The following is a 24,016-nucleotide window of genomic DNA, read 5'->3' on the forward strand; positions in this document are numbered from 1 at the left end:
GCAAAACCTCAAAAGGCGTTTGGCTTCCACCACTTCTTCAATAACATAGAGGACGGTGATATCTAACGTTGCTAACTGCTCCCAGACCAGGATTTACCGTACTAAGAGGTGGGCAGTTTGAATGAACTAGGGTCTGAAAACCGCAGACATAGTTTTTGGTTACATTTTTTTGTTTAAAAAATGTGTCAACTATAATTGTTTATAAATTGCGTGTGTGAGACATTATGTCCGGTTTATGGTCTGTGTGTGTCGCTTCAAGAGAGAGTGCTTAGCTTCAGAGCTTGAGATTCACTGTAGGGCTGCTATTGAACTCAACCTGAGAATACATCATTCTTTGTTTTCAGAAACATTTTCAGTGCAAACAAGAACACAGACCCTGGCCTCCTGTCTGGCAAAGACCCCCTCCACAGCTGTCAGAAAAGGAGTTCATCTTGGGACTTCACGGGAACATTAATCAAAGCAGATATACCTCTTGAGAAGAGGCCCAAGTTCTACACATTTCTGAAGAAACACTGCAAGCAGGGAGGTTCTATCCCAGCGCCATCCCGTCTGCGCACAGAGTACCTTCCAGAGCTCTATCCACAATATCCAGCCCAGGTGGTAGGGGCAAGAAAGGACAATAAGGACTATGTCCATGCCATCCCTGCTCTGAGCCAGGTATCTGCAAAGGAGTGGCACAGACACATGGGTATCGACAAGGCAGACGCTATGGAAGTGAGTGCAGTGGGCAGCTAGGCAGGACAGGATGCTCGCCTTAGCTCACATTGTGGCGATACATCTGTTCCTCCCCACTACCTCAGTGCATGTAGTGAGACTTTTCTTAAATTATCAGATGCTACTTAGTTAGCGTAGAAGGAGCCTCAACATATAATCTTTTAAAGATGTTGATGGCAAAGGACAAAGCATTGAGCACTAAAAAGCATGTTAGTCACACACCTGCCAACTCTCCCACTCTTTCTGTGTTTTGGTTTGACGCAATTTGATAATAGTTATATGGTGAATGGAATGACGAGACAAAATTGTTAATCTAATCTATTTGGTGTTTATGTATTTATTGATGGATTCATCAATGAATTATTTGTATTTATGTACCTTTGCACTTTGTTGATGACGCTCTATTTCTTATTATATTTTTCCATAAGGAAACGTTTACAATAAAAGGATCATATAAAGATTGTGTCTGTGTCAAGGTTATTTTTTATTGAGCTTTAGTAGAAGGATAACCACAGGTTCATGGTCCTCTAATACACAAACTTAAGCATTTATTTACATAAAATCATGTTCCCAATGTTATTAAATAATGTTAGTACTTTCTCCCCAGGCCAAGGTCATAAAAACAGGCATCGGTACACTTAATTTCTTTTGAGCCTAATATCTGATGGTCAAATTCAAAATCTTGAACTTATTTTTTTCCTTCTTAAAAATGGTTAATGTTGTGAGAAATTTTGATAAAGACTCTTGTTTTCAGATCTTTCACTTCCTGCCACAGTTAATGTTTTTTTATCTTTCCCCAACCATTTCACCTGCAACAGTTGTGTGTGTTTGTGAATTCAGGATTGGCTACTAATGGCAAAGTTAATGGAGTACAATTGTTCTGATGGGAGTGGGAGAGAAGCAGCTGTCATTTGTCTGTAATGGTTTATGCTCTTAAAAAAAAATATATTAGATCAGCATCTGGGGATAATTTAATCATACTCCATACAACCCTCAGCTGCAGAGATAATGCTACTCCACAGCACCATGAGGCGACAAATTAACAGTGATACGTCTTGTGGTTATTTCAAGTGAATAGAGATACCGTGGATTGCTTGCAGATTCCATCTCTAGACTCTGAGGTCTCGAGTTTCCATCACTGTTATTAAAGGCCTAGTGCGGTCAAAACTGTGATTTGCCTGTGTTGTATATATCGCCACACTATGAGGTTGGAATAATAAATAAAAATAGTGATATTGCCCTTTTAGTGTAAAAGCTGTTTGAAAACATCGGCTGAAATTTCAGCCTGTGCTGGTGGGATGAAGTCTTGGCCTGCCTGGTGACATCACTAGTTAATAGACCAATAAGAAAGATATTTCTAAACCTTTCTGCTAACAGTTTGTTTTCAGTTTTCCCCTCCCCACTCAGATCACAAAATTCTTGCCTGAGAAATTGGTCTTTGCTAAGCTATTTTTGTTCATCTTTGACCATTTTAAAAGAAAACAACAAGAGTAAGGTACTTAATTGTTACGCAGAAATTATTTGATATTGAGATCAAAACGGCTACATTGGGCCTTTAAATCTAGACTCGAGAACATAATAGAACAGTGGTCCTAATGTCATTCCTGGGGGACCCACAGGGAGTGCACATTTTTGTTTTATTGGAGCACTATTATACATGTTCATAATAAAATGCTTTATTAGTTCATTAGTAGTTTAAAAAAAAAAGTTTTACAAAATGTTGAACGTATCAATAACATCAGTCTCACCATTCTCTCAATCACCTTAAGAGACCGGGAAACTCCTGTTTCTAACAACGTGAAAACATCCACACCATACTTTGAACAACAGCCTGTACTGTACTGTTTCATCATTATTCAAATAAAAGCAAACATGATTTACATAGAACATTTTACCAAATTAAATGGAATCACATATCAATGTATTTGAAACCTACAAGATGAATGACCCAGAGTTGATTTGCTTTCTTAACAGTCTTGTCCATATCCTGCTTCTTATTCTCATATCCTGACAGAAGATCTTGGTTTTTTAATTGTCTTTCTTCTTTCCACTATCTTCCTGTTTTCTTTCTTTGTGGATGAACAGCATATGCCTGTTGAGGTTAACCTTGTAATTGAAGCTTTTTCCACATTCTCCACATTTAAATGGTTTCTCTTCCATGTGAATCATTATATGTTTGGTTAAGTCACTCTTTTGCTTGAAGCTTTTCCCACAGTCACCACAGGTAAATGGTTTCTCTTCTGTGTGAGTCAGTAAATGAGAAGTTAGGTTCCTCTTCCTGTTGAAGCTTTTCCCGCAGTCACCACAGCTAAATGGTTTTTCTCCTGTATGATTCTGGATATGATCAATGAGGGTCTCCTTGCGATTGAAGCCTTTCCCACAGTACCCACAATGAAATGGTTTTTCTCCTGTGTGAATCATTTTGTGTCTGTTCAGGGTCTGCCTGCGAGTAAAACTTTTCCCGCAGTCACCACAACAAAATGGTTTCTCCCCTTTCGTCTTTCCATTTTCGCACTGTGTTCCTTCTTTGTGGACAAGCAGTATATGCCTGTTAAGAGTAAGCTTGCGATTGAAACTTTTTCCACAGTCACCACAGTTAAATGGTTTCTCTCCCGTGTGAATCACTATATGTTTGGTTAGTTCTCCCTTCAGCTGAAATCGGTTCCCACAGTCTCCACAGCTAAATGGTTTCGCCTCTGAATGAATCCTCGAGTGCATCTTCAGGCGGCCAACCTGAGTGAAGCATTTGCCACAGTCAAGGCAGCAATGAGGTTTTTTAGACGTGGTGCTACTTTTTGTATGTTTCCTCAATGGTGGGCTGCTGTCAAGTCCTAATGTGTCGCTACTTATGGCCGAGCTGTGGCTGGAGGTATTACCTTCATTATCTAGAGGGTTACACGAACTGTCAAGACCCTTTATGTGAACCACAGTGCCAAAAGGGTCGTGATCCAACAGTTTAAAGTCACTACCTCTGTCCTCCACGGTCTGGGGAAGATCACATTCACTTTTCACACAAGGAGGAGTGAATATGAACTCTATGGTGTCCGTCTCCAGGCCTTGAAGCTGTCCTACCTCCTGACTGGTCCAGATGTCTTCCTGTTCCTCTTTAATCTGTGTGAGCGCTGGTTTCTCCTGACTCAAACTGGGGCTCCACTCCTGCTCACAGTGCTGCTGCTCAGGGGTTTCTTCCTCTTTTATCTCTGTTGTGATCCGCAGAAGTCTCCGTAGCCGGTCATTCTCCTCTTTAGATCGGGAAATTTCCTCCTGGTACTTGGCTACCACTTTCTCTACAACGTCAAAAATCTCCACAGCAGCCACTGTTAAACGTTCATTAACAAATACACTCAAAGACTGGAGTTTAGCCATTTTCAGAAGACTGCGAATTCGGTATTAAGTTTCGTGTCTTCCTTGGTCGACACAATGACTGTTCGATATCAAAACAAACTCGCTTCCAAATCGATTTCCGTGTTTTCTTCTTCTTTTATTATTTCAGTGGGTGCCGAGTCCAGAAAGGGAAAATAGCGCCACCAGCTGGATGGAGTTCTGAGCTGCAATAGGTGATATGGTGAGTGTGAACCAAGAACCGGATAGAGCCCCACGGTGTAAGTCTATAATACGCATGAAACCTAACGATCAAAGAGTGAAATGGTTCTAATCGTTTTCCATCATTCATTTTTCACATAGGGAATTTTTTAGAAACACTTCAAATCAGGGCTGTGTTTTGTGTAGGCTTACTCTAGCGTGACGTTTTGATAACCGTGTAAATCTCTCTCGGACAAGGATACTTTTAACAATATATTCGGCTTTATTTACTCTGATTTGAAAACCCCCAAATTAACATCAAAGTAGACATTATGCAAGACTACAAATCCCTGCAAGCTCCTGCACATCATCTGTAGCTGACATCTTTGCTAACAGCTATTGTGTCAGTTGAAAACTTGCACAAGACATTTCACAGAATATTCCATTTAAAGAAATGTTGCCAATTTATTCATCACTAAATTTAGCTAACATTAGATAGCTACTCCAGAGATTCTTACCTTTGCCTCAATTCGTCAGTCTCGTCCATATCATCATGGCATTTGTAGTTCTTTATGATAGCGCATTTTCAGCTAATTCGCATTACATTTTTAAAGGGTTAAATACAAGTGAATATATTGATAAAAGTCACCTTGTCCTAGGGAGATTTACACAGTTATCAAAACGTCACACCAGGTTAAACCGACACGAAACACAGTCCTTATTTTGTGTTTCTAAAATCCACTATGGGAAAAATGTATGTTGGAAAAACTATTTAATTGTTTGACTGCTTGGTTTTATGAGTACAATGACTCATACTGTACTCTATGGAGCAGTGGTCACCAACCGGTCGATTGCAATCAACTGGTTGATCTCCAAGGCATTCTTAGTCGATCTCCAAACCATTCTGTAAAAAACAACAACGATAAAGCCTTGCGGTCCAATTTTTATTTATTAGTCTCACTCTGTTGGCTGTAGGTGCACCCGATTCAGCTGCCCTGTGCGCCGGGTAGGAAAAGTGTTCTCATTTCATGTGTCTGAAGGTACAAATTCTGCCTTCCCGGCAGGTCCGGAGAGCAAATCAAATGCACTATAGGCCTATCACTGGCCAATCGGACAGCTCAGATTACATGTCTGCAGTAACATAGCAGGCGTAAAATAAATCTAAAGCAAAGTTGATACTGTGAGATATCAAAACGTATAAAACCATGACTAGATAGAGACTGTCAACGAATACAGCAGAGAGCTGCTGTTTCTATGAGTGAGTTCATGTTTAAGTTTTGTACTCAGCACCGTCAACACGTTTTATTCAACCCTCACGCTACAACCAGCACTGCAGCTGTAAGGAATGAGTATGACAGTGTGGAATAAGTATAATACCTTGGTGTTATTAGTGGCTTGTGTCTTTATGTCGAGCCAATAGTTCACTTTTTATGTTTATATGAGTAACGACATGAATTTGTGCATGAGGCAGAAAGTCTCAGCAGGGGAAAAGGAGAGTGGAGGGATGTTGAGAGGCGGACCCTCAGATGCAGGCAAAATCAGCCCAGTAAAATAAAAAGCAAGTGATTTAAATGTATGCTCACTCAAGTGTGCCTCACAAGTAGTACAACAACTGATTTATTACCGGTGTGATCATGTAGCTTACCTCCATTTTTATATATATATATATATATATATATATATATATATATATATATATATATATATCTTTTTGAAATGGTCCGAACAACAATGTATTGGCACGGCAATTCAAGTAAAGCCAATATGCGGTAATATTGTATTGGGCCTATAGCCTACTGCACAAACCTCATTGCTACGGTACTGTTTTTGATAGGTTAATGTTGCATAGGCTTACATTTTTTAAGTCATGTTAAAAATAAATAATCTGAGAGTACCTGATCCATAGTTGCATTGGCTTTCTTAAAAGAGTTGTCCATATCCTGCCTTTTCATGCCAATCTCCTGACAGAAGAACTCTGTCTTCATTTTCTTTCCTTCTTTTTTTCCAATTCATCCTGTTTTCTTTATTTGTGGATGTTCAATATATGACTCTCCAGGTTCGATTTGTGTCTGGAAAATATCCCTCAGTCACCACAGCTAAATGGTTTCTCTCCAGTACGTATGTCTGCACGTGCGTAAGGCTCCTCGAGTCAGAAGCTTTTCCCTCAGACACCACAGCTAAATGGTTTCTCTCCTGTGTTAGTCAGTAAATGTTTGGTTATGTTCCTCTTCCTGTTGAAGCTTGTGGCCATATGGAAAGAAATGAGGGAGCAGCGACACAACATCCATGTGGAGAACATGGCCTCCCCAGTAAAATCAATCTGCTCCGTGTGTGGGATCGAGCCAGAGATGATATGTTGGGGCTGAGATAATATTTTGCTCTGACTGTGTGGTGTCTCTCTCTCTCTCTGTCTCTCTGAATCATATTTCTACCCACAACTTACTTATTTTCAACGGGTCACAATTTTTTACCATGACTAAATCATTGAAACCAAGGCCAAACTCTAAACCAATTCTCTTCCTCTTTAGGACGGTCAATTTAAAAGGAGCCTTCCATTTGCTTTCGAATGACACGGGATGCGGAGAGATGGCCATAAGTGTTCTCTCCACAGTAGACTTCTGAGGGTATTTGATGAAGAAATTAAGCATTTGTTAGTAATATCTTACAGTAAACAAAAACCTTTCAACTTGATCTCTACATAACCTTTTTAGTGTTTTTCAAAATGTTGTTATTACGCGACAAGTTCAAGGCAATTTTGTTCGCGTTTTCAAATGATATACACAGAGTGAACAAAACATTAAGAACACCTGCTTTTTCCATGATATAGACTGACCAGGTCAATCAAGGTGAAATCTATGATCCCTTATTGATAAATCCACATGAATCAGTGTAAATGAATGGGAGGAGACAGGTGAAAGAGGGAATTATAAGCCTTGAGACAATTGAGACATGGATTGTGTATGTGTGCCATTCAGAGAGTGAATAGGCAAGACAAAACATGTAAGTGCCTTTGAACACGTTATGGAAGTAGGTGCCGTGTGTATCAAGAATGTCCTTTGGGTGGAGGACCATCAAGCCAACTTGACACAACTGTGGGAAGGATTGGAGTCAACATGTGTAACCCTGTGGAACGCTTTCGGCATATTGTATTGTAGAGTCAATGCCCCAACGATTTGTGGGTATTCTGAGGGCAAAAGGGGGAGAGGGGGGGGGGGGGGGGGGGGGAGCTCAATATTTGGAAGGTGTTCCTCATGTCTGGTATACTCAGTGTATACCCCTTGATTATGGCTTGTGCCTTAATTGTAGTAGCATCACTGTGTTATGCTATCGTAACTAAAGCAATAAGAGACCATTACTGGATGTTGTTGTTGGGATAGTTTTTGTTGTCATGGGAGGCTTTTAAAACAAATGATGTGGCTGGCCACCCCTTTACAACTCGGAAGTCATGGTTTTGCAGATTTTAAAAGTGAACAAGACCGCTTCAGTAAGAGATTGTCCTCAAACAACTAATTTCAAGGTGAAATCATTGAAAGAGAAAATCTAAAACCTCCGTTTTGAGTTTACAGCAGCTGACAATCTGTGGCGGATGTTGTTTATTTAAAGCATAACGCACCAATCCACTCAGTGGCCTTGGGGTTAGTGTCGGCCATGAGACTGGAAGGTTGAGTTCGATCCCCAGTTTATTCATCCCAAAGATTCTAAAAAGTGGAACCAAATGCATCTCTGCCTGAAACTCCGCATTAAGCAGATGGATTCAGGGTAAGGCATTGTGATAGACTAGCTTCCTGTCCAGGGGGTATACTTGTGTATTAAGTTGCTTCACACTACTGAAACAGGAAATAGACTTCTGTCTTATGGGCTGTTATGACTGGGACAAGGCATATTATAATGCACCCAGAGGTAACATTACTTCCCATACATTTTTCACCAAACCTAAACTTCTTAAGCTTGTTGATTATCTTTATTACTTGAAATTTCATTTTCAACGTTATTGACACCAATTGATGGTGAAACTGAATTCCCGACTGCGGATTGTGCCGTTACGCATCACAGATATGTCAAAGAAAACCATTGATATTTGCAGTGAAAAATTTGTAGCTTTTGCTCCATTTTGTGAACAATTTATTTGTGTCTTTTCAATGGAACTTTTTCTGACTATTTTTCTTCTTTCAGGCCGAGTGCACGATGTGCTAGTAGAGCTCTACCAGTGTGAGCCGGAAGCAGTCATTGGTCAGGTACATGCTCTGGAAGCAGTGTCATTGGTCAGGTACATGCTCTGGAAGCAGTGTCATTGGTCAGGTACATGCTCTGGAAGCAGTGTCATTGGTCAGGTACATGCTCTGGCCTTGCACACCCCACCAGCCTCAGACTGCAGTTGTCTTTTCACTACTCAAGCAGATAACCAGCCTGCAGCTTGAGAGTGGTGTTCCACTGAGGACCATATGCCTGTTATTCAATTTTCCTCATAGGACAGTAAGTAATCACTGTTATAATCCGATTCTATAATGTGCCTACTTTGTCTGCAAAGGTTCATAACCAAATTCCTGTTTTGATAAACAGATCTGTCATAGAAGCCAAGCGCTACTTATATGTGAAGATGCATTTGCTGCATGTGTTGATGTCCTACTCTGATGGAATGCAGTAATGAATCAAGAGTGCCTTTAAGTAACTCTGTTCATTCACTTCAGGGAAGAGACTTTTATACTGCCCGAATGTAATATGCACTGCATCTTAACAAGAACTTCCACTTCCATTGTGTGTATTGCTGTTTCTAACTTAAAGCGAAAGCTAACAAGTATATATTGGTGATGGTATCATTGTATGAACGTTGTGGTGGAAATTCTACTTTTAACTAATAATGAGGAGAGGCAAAATCAACAATCAATCAAGGTATTACTTTTATTAAAAACGTATTATAAATCAGGAGGCTGGTGAAAACAACTGGGTGAAAAGGTTGCCTCAGTCTGTTTCAACTGAGAGAGGACGACAGGGGCCAGAATGACAGGGAGTCACTCCAGATACACTTCCTCTAACTGTAGCTCAACGGTTCTAGAAACAGGCTCCTAATAGATTAATAGCTTTATCACTGGTGTGCAGAATATAACACTTTTCTCTGTTTCCAGTTAAGCTAAAAGGAACCAGTTAGTTTCTGTCAGATCTTGGCTGAGCGCCCAGGTATCATGGGGTCATTCCACACACACAGAACAGTTAGATCAGGCCTCTTATTAATACACACACACACTTTTCTGTCTATTATGATTTAGTTTCTTTAACAATCTCAAGCCCAATGCCTAGGCTTAAAGAAGTATATTTTAGTACACAAGCATTCGTAAGGTTCAACAGAAAATGCCCTCACAACGTTCGCTCTGAAGATTGTGTGGCATTATTACAAAGTGCTCCAATTGGGATTATAGAGATGCGACTCTCTAATATTGGTGCTGAAAGATATTGATCCTTCAGAAAATAAATCTGTTGTCTATTTGAAATCTATCTCAGGCACATCAGATACAACTGATTGCATTAGGCTGTATCAAGGGCTTTGTGATTCGTTGGCCACTGAATTCAGGTGTGATCGTGGCTGGATGGATAAAAATGCTTTCTTATGGTTCACTTGGAAACTAATTAGGAAACATGGTATCACTTTGTTCTTACGTAAGAACTGCAATGTAAGTGCTATGTAATTACAGTCTAGCGGTATTGGTTGTTAGATAACACCACAACTCCAGCCAACATGTTTCAGAACAATGTTGATACTGCATTTATTACTGTGTACTAGTTATATAGGTTTGAGGGCAGCTTGATTTTGTGTGACTACTTACATTGGCATCCATCTCACACCTCCTGAATGATTATGGATTGATAAGTGATTTGTAGTGAACCGCATAGTTTTAAGTAATAGATTTCTGAATACAATCCACTTATGATACAATCCTCATTCCTGTAAATCACTCATTAATGTGCAAAAACCTTCCTCAACCATGAATGCTTACTGTCAGAAGAATCCATATACCTCCTACCCCTGGGAGAGATAATGCAACATCACAAAGTTCACTTCCACTGCTATGCTGATAACTCCCAGCGCTACCTCTCCACCAAACCCACTCTCCCTCCCACCTCCCTCGTCAGCTGTCTTCACGACATCCAGAGCTGGATGAGCATGAATCCCCTCAAAGTCAACAGCAACAAGACAGAGGTCATGCTCATCTGCTCCAATCCTTTCTCTCCAAGCATCCCCACAGATTGTTTCCCGGTCCCTCTGTAAACACAAGTCAAAATCCTCTGTGTCTCCCTGGATAGTACCCTCTCTTTCGAACCCCACATGAAAACCGGCACCCGGACAGCATTCTTCCATCTACTCAATATCTCCAGGCTCCGCCCCTCACTGTCACACTCCAGCACCGAAACCCTCATCCATGCCGCCGTTACATCCCGACTAAAATACTGTAACACTCTCCTCACCAGATCCCCCACCGAAACTCAGCAATCGACTCCTAAAGGTTCTGAACTCTCCAGAATCCACACCGGATCAACTAAACACATCAAACCAATCCTTATCAATCTACACTGGATCCACCTACCTCTCTGATCTTCTCCCAGTCTATGCCCCCACCCGCTCCCTCTGCTCCTCCTCTTATGGTCTCCTTACCCTAAATCGGGTTTGTATCCTCTTTCCAACCCCCCCCCCCCCCCTCTATTTATATGTCCTGTTTTGTCTGGTCATTTGATTTGAGATCGTTCGATTTTATATTGCCCTGTTGATTTATGCACTTGATGTATCTGAGAGAGAAAAAACACACAAAAAAAGAATGTCGTTGGCCAGTTAATATCATTGTTTAAATAATACTTGGGGTGGAAATTAAATATGAATGACATAGTATACTGTTAATTTGACACACTACGCTTTTTTTACTTAGAGAATTGTCTATTATGTTATGTTAGTATTTTTACTGATACAAGCTTGTCGTGTGACTTAGTCATAAGTCTGGATGTACAGATCAGAGCCCTTTGGGATACGACTGCAGTTTTTGACATTCTGTTTTAACAACCTACAAGAGTTCAGATGTGTGGAAACATGCTGGAGGGAACAGACAACGGTGGCAACGTCAACTATCTTAATCTGCGTAGACAAAACTGTTGTTTGAAAGAATCTGCAGTCTCTCTTCCTGTAGAATTCCTCTGACATGCTCTTCCTTTTACATACCACCCCCTTTAAAAAAATATCCATCAGGATATTTTATAGAAAAAGATACTATATTTTTCGGACAAAAAAGGATTATTGTGGAAAGACGCATCATGAAATGGAGAGAGTAATTCTCGACATGTCACATCAGATTGTAGGACTACATTTTTGACGTTGGAATACACGTTAATCTGAGAATACATACCTTTCCCCTTCAGCACCTCTTCGCAAAACAAGTTTTAGAAAGACACCACTGCGCTCATAACCAGCAGCTTTGCACATTTGGGTGTTGCAGGAGGCGTTAAGTAAACGCCCATAGTTACCAATCCCAGTTGTGTAATTTGAAAGGAAAGCATTGTCATTAGATGTAGCTCAACTAAAAACATTCATGCATAACACTGTCTAACTTCTGTGTTGATAAAATGATGTTTATAGTCCTGGAATTAAACAAGATTTTACACTGTTGCCTTATTCTGCTAAACAGGTTCTTCGTTGTCACACTGACACATGAATGAATGATTCAGGGCAGACAATGCAAAATATGTTATTTGCGTTACCTTCCCTGAGGCATTGATTCTCTCATGTGTCCGTGTGACAACGAAGAACCTGTTAGTACAGTTTGTCCTCTTTCAGGTCAAGTTTTGTGACTGTGTGACATGGAAATGGCACAAGATTTAAAATGATTGAAACAAAAGGTTGGCATTCAGCATTCCATTAACCTCTTACGTCAGAGACATCTCTGAATCTAAAGAATATGTGGCATTGAAAGTATGACTCATGTCTTAAATACTGAGTTGATTCTAAATTCATGTGTATATATTGACATACCGGGACTCTCTCCTAGAGAGGATTAATGAAAAATGCAAACCACATAGTGTGGTCGCTTTACAATTATTACAAGATTTGAAAAGGGTGGCATGCTGCTCATCGTTTTCAGCATTCTATGAAATGTATTGTGATTACCGGCTTGAATTTCATTTAGGACAGTTGAACGCAAGCCTTTTCAATTCATGTAATTGGAATTATTTTGTATATTGTGTTACTAAGCATACTGATAAACTCTGATTTTAGTTGAGAGTTGGCAACAACAACAAAAAACATTTTTACAAAATAACATTAGGAGATTATAGTGTTAAATAGCTGTGGCTTTTTGCCCATGGAACTTTGGGGAGTGGTTAGGACACGTCTACATTCTGCATATAAACAACTCGGCAGGATAAAAGTGAAACTATTGCTATACAATTGTAACTCCATAGCAGCCTAGCATATTACCACTTCACAAACATTGAATACATTCAAAATAGGTAAGTTGTTCAATTATTAAATATTTATTTGCATTCAATGTACAATTTGTAAACATGTCTTCTGCATAATGATGGACATAAGGAAGTAAGCTGGTTGGTTACAGAAATTCTTAGTTGTTGTATTAGACTAGTTGGACAAGACGTTCAAGGTTTGCTCAAAGACGGTATCTTGCAATGGGGCTTGACTGATTTAAGACAACAATGTAGGCCTAAATGTTTTCGAATTGTTTTACAAGCACGCCTTGCCAGATATGTTTTTTTTTGTTAAGTTCCTTAAATGTGCTGATAATGTACCAAAGCCAAGCCACTATCCTTCAACATTCCCAGGGAAGGATGTTTGCAAAATAACCATAGGACAACAACACTCTCACCATGCTTCATGATTCTTAGAACGTTTTGTGCGAGCTGAGAAGTCTGTATTGAAATGCACATTTCAGGCTCAGAAGGTTGATCACGTGATCACCTGTTTAATGATGGCTAAAATATGAAAGGGAGAGGGGATTTTGTATTGGGACTTTTATTTATAATTATATGTGGATTAATAAATAGTAACCCAACTGGGATACATTCACACTACCCACAGATCTAGACTCAGATTACCATAACCCCAATACTGATCTTGTAATGGTTTTCTTCATCTGAAGGAGAGGCGGACCAAAGCGCAGCGTGGTGGTTATCCATATTCTTTAATTTATAAAGAAACTACACATGAGATAACTAACAAAAACAACAAATGTGAGAAAACCTAAAACAGTCCCATCTGGTGCAAAACACAAAGACAGGAACAATCACCCACAAACACACAGTGAAACCCAGGCTACCTAAGTATGATTCTCAATCAGAGACAACTAATGACACCTGCCTCTGATTGAGAACCATACTAGGCCGAAACATAGAAAAACCCAAATCATAGAAAATCAAACATAGACTACCCACCCAACTCACGCCCTGACCATACTAACTAAATACAAAACACAGGAAATAAAGGTCAGAACGTGACAGATCTGTCATTGATGATGAAAAACATCTCACCCTATTGGATTGTCTTCTGTCCAGTTACTAGGCTACCTGTTCCATAGGTCCACAGTCCCTCGTTCGATTTGAAGAAAGTTAGCAAGGCATTTCACTGTACTTGTGCATGTGACAATAAAACTTGAAACACATCCCGTAGTGTCCTGTTCTAGTCCTAGGCCCTACTGTATGTCTCATGCCCAGTTAGGCTCCTAGTCTCCAGTAGTTTGTGGCCTTAGTAGTAGCTGGCAATGAGTCCCCTGCCTTGTGAGGCCCTAGGCCTCCTGTCCTGCTAGTGTCTCAACCACCTGACTTGAGGTACCTACCATTTCCTGAACCGGTGGGCCTGCTGCCTTCAGGCGTGTACACCTAAGCCGGTAACCTCCTGGCCTCTATGAATGGTCACGAGAAATTACACTGCTCCTCTAGTTTTACAGTCAGATGCAACTTTTACTGTCCTGCCTTTGCAGACACCTTTGATTATATCTCTTTTATTGTTCAGATTTCCATTGAAGGGCAGATAGGCAGAACAGCAAAAGGACCATAAGGGTGAAGTCCACCTGTAGTTAGTGTGTGTTTCTGTCGTGTTGAGAAGAGGATGCAACCCATTTTCTCAAGGACCACTCTGTAGAGACAATGACAGAAAAGTGTGTGTCCTCTTTCACTTAGAACAGTGTTTTGCTAGCACTCTTTGACAATCAAAACCCACTCTTATTCTCTCTCCATCTTTTCACCTTTTCTACCTTGCCCTCCCTCCTTTCTAGAGAACATCATAACCATGGAGACACTGAACGAAATTGATCACCTCCAATCATCTGGCTTTGGTAGACCCCGGCCTAGACACGGCCTTCAACTCCTTCACTGGTTCTCCAACGACTATGTCACATTCAACAACGACAGTGAGATGGTGACAGTGCGCAACCCTAAGAAGAAGGCGTTTGGCTTCCACCGCTTCTTCGACAACATAGAGGAGCACGATGGCCAATGTAACCAACTGCTACCAGACCAGGACTTACCGTACTACGAAGTGGGCAATCTGAATGCTGCAAAGTCTGAGAACCTACCGCATGATGTCCGCAAAAACCACACAGGACACAATAACGACAGCAACGTAGACCGGATCATTATCAGCCTCCAGTCAGACCGTGTGTTGGACAGAATCTACGTGACCCAACATGATCATCACAGAGGTGCTTTTGACCCCCAGAGCACCTATCGCATCAGTAAGGGGTTGATCAGTATCATCCGTAATCTGGACCTGGATGATCTCCTGGAGCAGACTGGATACTCACTTCCCTGTCCTTCCTCCATGGACACACTTAACGAAATGAGACACCTCCAGTCATCTGGCTTTGGTACACCTCAACCTAGACACGGCCTCCATCTCCTTCACTGGTTCGCCCACGACTACATCAAATTCAACAAAAAGGGTGAAATGTTGACAGTGAGCAACCCTGAGATGAAGGTGTTTGGCTTCCACCGCTTCTTTGACAAAATAGAGGAGCACGATGGCCAATGTAACCAACTGCTACCAGACCAGGGATTACCATACTACGAAGTGGGCAATCTCAATGCCCCTGGGTCTAGGAACATACCGCGTTATGTCCGCAAAAACTACACAGGACACAATGACGACAGCAACATCGACCGGATCATTATCAGCATGCAGTCAGACCGTGTGTTGGGCAGAATCTACGTGACCCAACATGATCATCACAGAGGTGCTTTTGACCCCCAGCGCACCTATCGCATCAGTAAGGGGTTGATCAATATCATCCGTAATCTGGAGCTGGATGAGCTCCTGGAGCAGACTGGATAGTCTTAAGATGTTTCCCACCTGGCCAATGCGCATTTCGACAGAGGCATCGTACACATAATTATTCTTTAACCTAATTTCTGATGGTCAAATCCAAGATCTCTAACTGAATGATTTATTTTCTTACAAATGTATACTAGTCATGGGTATGACATCGTGTCTTCGATATTCCCCATACATGATGTATTGTAGGAAATTGTGAATGTTTTTATTTAGATAAAGGGCCTTGTTTTCAGATGTTTCACATCCTGCCATGTTTTTTTGTTATTTTTACCCAACCATTTCACCTGTGTGGTGGAATTGCTACCTTTAACTAATAATGAGGAGAGGCAAAGTCAACAATCAATCAAGGTATTACTTTTATTAAAAACGTATTATAATCAGGAGGTTGGTCACACCACCCACGCAGGTGAAATGGAGTGGGAGCCTCCTGTACAAAGAGTACAGGAACATTTATATAGTCAAACTAGCAAGCATCTGCAAAACACGTGATCCTATGTATGTGTTTGTGTGTGTGAGGGGAGGAAACCGGGTGAAAATGTTGCCTCAGTCTTTCGCAACTGAGAGAGGACAACAGGAGCCAGAATGGCAGGGAGTCACTCCAGATATACTTCCTCTATGTATGGTCGTACTGGCCACACACACAGAACACACACACACACACACAAAACATGAATATTTCGCCCAGAAATAGGCTCCAAATAGATTAATAGCTTTATCACTGGTGTGCAGAATATAACACTTTCCCCTGTCTCCAGTGAAGATAAAAGCAACCAGTTAGTTTCTGTCAGATCTTGGCTGCGCGCCCAGGTATCATGGGGTCATTCTACACACACAGAACAGTTAGATCGGGCCTCTTATTAATACACACACTTTTCTATCTTATATGAGTTACTTTCTTTAACTATCTGAAGCCCAATGCCTAGGCTTAAAGAAGGATATTTTAGTACACAAGCATTAGTAAGGTTCAACAGAAAATGCCCTCACACCTGCAATAGGTATTGCCACACTAGTCGGAACTAGGAAACTGTAGTTATACACGTGCTGCCAGTAGTCATTGTAGCATGTAAATCTTAGTGGGGCAAACAAAAAATGTTTTTGTAGATGCATGCCAGCAAAGCCACTACACAACACTAAACAATACATTAATTGCACTATAACGGTGAAAACGGTGACCGCAACTGTTAGGGCCTACATAAAGCTGTCTCACCAGCAGTCCCAACACAATACAACTGCTACACCTGGCTATCAGCGGAGCCTTGTCTGGCAGCGAAACAGTTCATTCAGCCTCATTTACAGCCTTTAAAAAAAACATAGCTGATATGGCTGACTTGCTTAAACAAATGTGTTTTCTACTGACAATTAAGATGTACAATCTATGGCATAAGGGGACGACAAGCGGATAAAAGGGAATCTGTAACTTTGATTAAGACATTAATGAGCGAGCTAGGACCGATGTAGTCAATATAACTATTTTTTCAGCACTTTTGAAATGTACACGGACAGAATTCAGAACATGGGCCCTTATTACAGTAATCTCCCTGTACACCAAGTCAGAACCGTAGGATAAATAAAGACAGCTTATAAGCAGATAATGAAAGCTCTTACAATATTTTATGATGAAATTTTTCAAAAACAGACTATAGGCTACGTGTGCACCACCAAGTCAGAACAGTAGGCTAAATTATGAACAGCTTACTACACAACATACACTTAGTATTACTTTCTTAGCTGCAGGATACATATCTCCCTGTCATATTACATAATTTATGCAGCAGCATACAATACATTTTTGCGACTCACCCTGTTCTACTGTGATCACTGGAACAGAAAGGTGGCGCGGTGGTCCTTCGTGGGTAAATTTTGTCATCAAACTTTGTCATCAAAGTCTGGCATTCTCTGAATGTATGGTGCTTTTAGACAACTGGGGGAAAAACAAATCTGAATCATTACGCCAGTGATCTTCAGGTTGGAGCTCTCTAAAGAGGCCCAAGTTCCCGACTTGGAATTCCGAGTTTAATGACCGTTCAAAATGTATTTTCCCTGTAGGAGCTCGTTTCCCCAGTTGTCTTGAACTCACTGAAGTCTGACATTTCCCAGTTCTGAATTTCCAGTTGTTTGATTGCGGCAGACGTCATGCTGGACAGCATGGCCCATGTTGAATGTTTATCCTTTTAAGCTTGGAAAAGAAACCCTTAAACTGAGACTTGGACTACACACCCACTACACTGAGTAGCAGGCTTGTGATTGCTTTGCAGTTAGCCACTGATTCCTTCCAAACCACTTATTGTTGAATTTTTTAAATTCCAACTTGTTGTGTAATGTTAATGTCCAATGGCCGATGAGCACCGATAAGTTTTATCTATAATTTCTCTTCATAATTTCTTTTCATATGACAAGGATTGAAAAGGATTTCCAAGTCGATTATTGACTTGATTCATGATGATGACTGCTAGCTTGCTACTAAGATCTTGAAAGTATGATGTTGTCATGATCAGTCCAATCAAAGCTATGGTAGAGATAAAATGATTTGACGTAATTTTATCTGTGGCCCATGACCTTGAGCCTTCTTGGATGGGCACCTATAATGTAACTCTATGGCAGCATCGAAGGGGCTTGAATTTTCAAGCTCTCCCCGTAGATTTTGCTGTGATGTGTTGTCCCCATGAGTGACAGAACACTGAGCCAATCAAGGCCGAAACTAGAGAACATTACCAACCCCATACACTTCGTATTTTCCGCTGGCTGCCCCACCACCACAGACTGCACTGAGCTAGGCTGAAACACCTGCATTTTGGACCAGCCTTACTCAAGAAAGCAAAAAAAGAGACAATTTTTGTATGCGGATTTATTAACAATTTATTTTATTTTATTTACATTGTTTGCAAACTGATATGTGACACGTATCAATGCCAAAATAACATGCAAAACAGCATGTTATCACATGCATGCTAAACAGGTGGGTCTCAAAACAGGTGGTTCTCTGCACCACCTGCCCTGAATGACGGGTTGCATTCAAACAATTAGCAAGTCAGAAATGTCTGAGTTTCCTAGTTCCGACAAGCATGTGAACACGGCATAAGTGTGTGTGTGTGTGGAGGGATAAATGTTTCTAATAAAATAATTGATTAGTTAATGAGTTGTTTTTTATTTAAAATGTTTAGTACAAAATATTGAATGTATCAATAACAGTCTCAAAACATTCCAAAACCAATGCCTGGGAAATTCTGGTTTCTAACGTGAAAACATCAACACCACACTTTGAACAACAGCCTATACTGTACTGTTTGACCATTATATCATTATTCAAATGAAATAAAAACTTATTTACATAGAATAATGCTTTACAAAAGTAAATAAATGATCCATTTATCTGAAACCTGGGTCGTTCCACCAATTAGTTGCCTTTTGAGTAGTGTAACCTAATTTGAAAACTCACATGTTCAACTTAACTCCTTAAAGTCACACAACCAGTGATGGACATGGAGCCAACATGGAGAACCTAACTTGCTATTTATCTAACTTTTCTATCTCTGCAATTTTGTGTTTGCCAAACTCACGTAAGTTTCTTGCTGACCAAGATCTGTTTTATTTCAGTACCTGTAACTAAAGTCTAAGGGCCCAGGACTGGGTTTCTACTAAGCTAACATATGGAATTATTTTAAGATGTTCATACCAAGTATCATTTACCTATTTCATTTTTATGCATCAAAATATATTTAGGAAATTATTTGATGAAACATTGAATTTGGCCTTACTGCTATTAGCCCATATAAACACATGATTTAACAGATTCTGACATGGAAAAACAGTCAAAAATAAATCTAAAGGAGTATTTGTATTTGAAGTGTCTGTGCTATATCTGAAAGAGATAGGAAAACTCATAAAAAAACAACAATAATTTGTGTAATTACCCATATACCTTTCACGTGGAAATGCCTTATTCACTTCCATTCATTTTTTCATCCCGGGACAAGGACACCTTCAGATGAGTCCCATGACGCCTTGTGGGGTTGTAGAGCAAAACACCATCATGCTCATGAGAGTCTTATCTTTCCATACAGGGATCATATGAGTTGGGACGCTACAGATGTTTTCGTGAGAAGAAAGATTTTCGGGATGTTTCCTGGTCTGACAAACACCGCTGAAGCTCTGCCACCTTCCACCACAGACGTGGAAGGCCGACATCGGCGGATGGGATAGAGATTGAGACGCAGCCCGTGCCAAAAAAATACTTAAATCAGCCATAAATCCTCTTGTGATGCTTTTACACTATGATTTGACTATTAGATGTTAATTTGACTATTAGATGAAAAAAATATAGTTACACCATATTAAAACAAGAGTTCAGCTCACGTAACAGGGTTGACCTTAAAATGAGGGACAGGTGTGTGTGTGTGGGGGGGGGGGGGGGTTCCTTAAAGTGAATCACTAATACAAAATAACTTCTGAAATAACTTTGTCAAAGCAACCAAATTAATAGGGCTTTACAATGATGGTGAAAACGTGGGAGAAATATTGGGGTTAAATGGGTTAAAATCTTCCTAGAAGACACAGATGATGCACAGAGGGACATACAGTTGAAATCGGACGTTTACGTAAACCTTAGCCAAATACATTTAAACTCAGTTTTTCACAATTCCTGATATTTAATCCTAGTAAAATTTCCCTGTATTAGGTCAGTTAGGATCACCACCTTATTTTAAGAATGTGAAATGTCAGAATAATAGTAGAGAGAATGATTTATTTCAGCTTTCATTTATTTCATCACAATCCCAGTGGGTCAGAAGTTCACATACACTCAATTAGTATTTGGTAGCATTGCCTTGAAATTGTTTAACTTGGGTCAAACGTTTCAGGTAGCCTTCCACAAGCTTCCCAAAATAAGTTGGGTGAATTTTGGCCCATTCCTCCTGACAGAGCAGGTGTAACTGAGTCAGGTTTGTAGGTCTCCTTGCTCGCACACGCTTTTCCAGTTGTGCCCACAAATTGTCTATAGTTGAGGTCAGGGCTTTGTGATGGCCACTCCAATACCTTGACTTTGTTGTCCATAAGCCATTTTGTCACAACTTTGGAAGTATGCTTGGGGTCACTGTCCATTTGGAAGACCCATTTGCGACCAAGCTTTAACTGATGTCATGAGATGTTGCTTCAATATATCCACATAATTTTTCTGTCTCATGATGCCATGTATTTTGTGAAGTGCACAACATGATGTTACCACCCCTGTGCTTCACAGTTGGGATGGTGTTCTTCAGATTGCAAGCCTCCCCTTTTTCCTCCAAACATAACGATGGTCATTATGGCCAGTTCTATTTTTGTTTCATCAGACCAGAGGACATTTCTCCAAAAAGTATGATCTTTGTTCCCATGTGCAGTTGCAAACCGTAGTCTGGCTTTCTCATGACGGTTTTGGAGCAGTGGTTTCTTCCTTGATGAGCGGACTTTCAAGTTGTCGATATAGGACTTGTTTTACTGTGGATATAGATACTTTTGTATCTGTTTCCTCCAGCATCTTCACAAGGTCCTTTGCTGCTGTTCTAGGATCGATTTGCACATTTCGCACCAAAGTACGTTAATCTCTAGGAGACAGAACGCGTCTCCTTCCTGAGTGGTATGACGGCTGAGTGGTCCCATGGTGTTTATACTTGCGTAGTATTGTTTGTACAGATGAACGTGGTACCTTCAGGCGTTTGGAAATTGCTCCCCAGGATGAACCAGACTTGTGGAGGTCTACAATTTTTTTGTGAGGTCTTGGCTGAATTCTTTTGATTTTCCCATGATGTCAAGCAGAGGCACAGAGTTTGAAGGTAGGCTTTGAAAGACATCCACATGTACACCTCCAATTGACTCAAATTATGTCAATTAGCCTATCAAAATCTTCTAAAGCCATGACATCATTTTCTGGAATTTTCCAATCTGTTTAAAGGCACAGTCAACTTAGTGTATGTAAACTTCTGACCCACTGGAATTAAGATACAGTGAATTAAAAGTGAAACAATCTGTCTGTAAACAATTGTTGGAAAAATTACTTGTGTCATGCACAAAATAGATGTCCTAACCAACTTGCCAAAAATATAGTTTGTAAACAAGAAATTCCCGGAGTGGTTGAAAAACGAGCTTTAATGACTGTAACCTAACTATGTAAACATCTGACTTCAACTGTATGTCAAAATGCTGAATTCTCACAATGTAGCAAGTCTTTCTCCATATTAAAAAAATCTGATTGATTGAATTTTCCATGTGATCTATGATATATTACAGGGCACGTAATTTAATATAAAAGGCTTAACAATTCAATATTCATGCACAAAATCTACTTAAAATATCAAAGGGATGCAAAAGGCATTAATTTCATGGAACGACACACCTACAAGATGAATGATCCAGAGTTGATTTGCTTTCTTAACAGTCTTGTCCATATCCTGCTTCTTATTCTCATCTCCTGACAGAAGATCTTGGTTTTTTAATTGTCTTTCTTCTTTCCACTATCTTCCTGTTTTCTTTCTTTGTGGATGAACAGCATATGCCTGTTGAGGTTAACCTTGTAATTGAAGCTTTTTCCACATTCTCCACATTTAAATGGTTTCTCTTCCATGTGAATCATTATATGTTTGGTTAAGTCACTCTTTTGCTTGAAGCTTTTCCCACAGTCACCACAGGTAAATGGTTTCTCTTCTGTGTGAGTCAGTAAATGAGAAGTTAGGTTCCTCTTCCTGTTGAAGCTTTTCCCGCAGTCACCACAGCTAAATGGTTTTTCTCCTGTATGATTCTGGATATGATCAATGAGGGTCTCCTTGCGATTGAAGCCTTTCCCACAAAATCCACAATTAAATGGTTTTTCTCCCGTGTGAATCATTTTATGTCTGTTCAGAGTCTGCCTGCGTGTGAAACTTTTCCCGCAGTCACCACAACAAAATGGTTTCTGCCCTTTCATCTTTCCATTTTGGTTCTGTTTTCTTTCTTTGTGGACAAGCAGTATATGCCTGTTAAGGCCAACCTTGTGATTGAAGTTTTTTCCACAGTCACCGCAATTAAAAGGTTTATCTTCTGTGTGAATCACTATATGTTTGGTTAGTTCTCCCTTCAGCTGAAATCGGTTCCCACAGTCTCCACAGCTAAATGGTTTCGCCTCTGAATGAATCCTCGAGTGCATCTTCAGTCGGCCAACCTGAGTGAAGCATTTGCCACAGTCAAGGCAGCAATGAGGTTTTTTAGACGTGGTACTACTTTTTTTAGATTTCCTCAAAGGTTTGAGATCCAACAGTTTAGAGTCACTCCCTCTGTCCTCCACAGTCTGGGTCTGGGGAAGATCACATTCACTATTCACACAAGGAGGAGCGAATATGAACTCTATGATGTCAGCCTCCTGTTCCTTCTGCTGCCCTACCTCGTGACTGGTCCTGATTTCCTTCTGCTCCTCTTTAATCTGTGTGGGCGCTGTGCCCTCCTGTCCCAGACTGGGGCTCCAATCCTGCGCACAGTGCTGCTGCTCAGGTGTATCCTCATCGGAGACAGCGAGAGAGAACTGGAGGGAGTTTATTTGACGTAGTTTTATCTCCGGTGTGATCCGCAGCAGTCTCTGAAGCCGGTAATTCTCCTGTTTAGAACGGGAAATCTCCTCCTTGTACCCCTCTACCATTTTCTCTACTACGTCAAAAATCTCCACTGCAGCCACCATTAAACGCTCACTAACAAACACACTCAATGACTGTAGTTTAGACATTTTTTGAAAACTGAGAGTTCGGTATTCAGTTCACTGCATCTAAACCCACGCAAAGAATATGCCTGATGCAAAATCTAAACAATCTTCCCTCTAATTCTACTTCCGTGTTGTCTTTTGTGTTTGTCAGCGGTTGGCTTGTCCCAAAAAAAAGACAACAGCGCCCCTAGCTGTTATATAATGGAATTTATACAATGGGTGGTTCTAATTCTGAATGGTGGTTAAAACCGCATTCCAGACGGTGTCTATTCCACAAAAGAAATATATGATGTTAAAATGCCTATGTACTCTGTTCCATCTGATTGAGCAATTCAACGTTTCATCAGCCCAGCTAAGCAATTTATAAACTTGATCTCCACTATTAAAAGCATCTAGACATTATCTCACATTTCTTTCAGACTAATGTTACGCACGCCTCTATGAAGAGGGAACGCAACACCCTGCTACAACTAAACTCTCCGTGAAGTGAAAAAGTTATGGACTGTAGGTGCGAGTAAGGATAACAGGCAGAATGTGGTACTGTTTACAAGGACTTTATTCCTTTACACGGTAATATGGGGAAAAGGGGCTGGACGGAACCAAAGCAAAGAAAGTAAATCTCATAGCCCCCCCCCCCCCCCCCCCCTCTCCTATCTTACCTGCCTACCCACTACTTGCCTTGCACCACCTGGTGCCCTAACCAAAATACAGGGGGTGGTCCACCTAGGTCTTACCTAGTGTGCCTAGACAGTGAATATACTATGGGT

At 40.5% G+C, this 24,016-nt stretch overlaps 2 protein-coding genes across 2 annotated transcripts; one reads left to right on the plus strand and one right to left on the minus strand.

Moving 5' to 3' along the window:
- Positions 1-1,179: 1,179 nt before the first annotated feature.
- On the minus strand, positions 1,180-4,181 carry LOC109901122 (gastrula zinc finger protein XlCGF57.1-like). Its single transcript, XM_020497160.2, has one exon. The coding sequence runs from the start codon at positions 4,078-4,080 to the stop codon at positions 2,743-2,745; it is 1,338 nt and encodes a 445-aa protein (XP_020352749.2). The 5' UTR covers positions 4,081-4,181; the 3' UTR covers positions 1,180-2,742.
- Positions 4,182-12,596: 8,415 nt separating this feature from the next.
- Positions 12,597-18,683, plus strand: LOC109901124 (uncharacterized). Its single transcript, XM_020497161.2, has 2 exons — positions 12,597-12,720; positions 14,496-18,683. Exon 2 carries the CDS (start codon positions 14,510-14,512, stop codon positions 15,548-15,550), a length of 1,041 nt encoding a protein of 346 aa, XP_020352750.1. The 5' UTR covers positions 12,597-12,720; positions 14,496-14,509; the 3' UTR covers positions 15,551-18,683.
- Positions 18,684-24,016: the final 5,333 nt, after the last annotated feature.

This window comes from Oncorhynchus kisutch, linkage group LG12, assembly GCF_002021735.2.
Source record: "Oncorhynchus kisutch isolate 150728-3 linkage group LG12, Okis_V2, whole genome shotgun sequence".
In the NCBI taxonomy this organism is placed as follows: domain Eukaryota; kingdom Metazoa; phylum Chordata; class Actinopteri; order Salmoniformes; family Salmonidae; genus Oncorhynchus; species Oncorhynchus kisutch.

Bases quoted from the DNA above. Each gene is read 5' to 3' on its own strand.
- LOC109901122 (XM_020497160.2), bottom strand. From the start codon at position 4,080: ATGGCTAAACTCCAGTCTTTGAGTGTATTTGTTAATGAACGTTTAACA.
- LOC109901124 (XM_020497161.2), top strand. From the start codon at position 14,510: ATGGAGACACTGAACGAAATTGATCACCTCCAATCATCTGGCTTTGGT.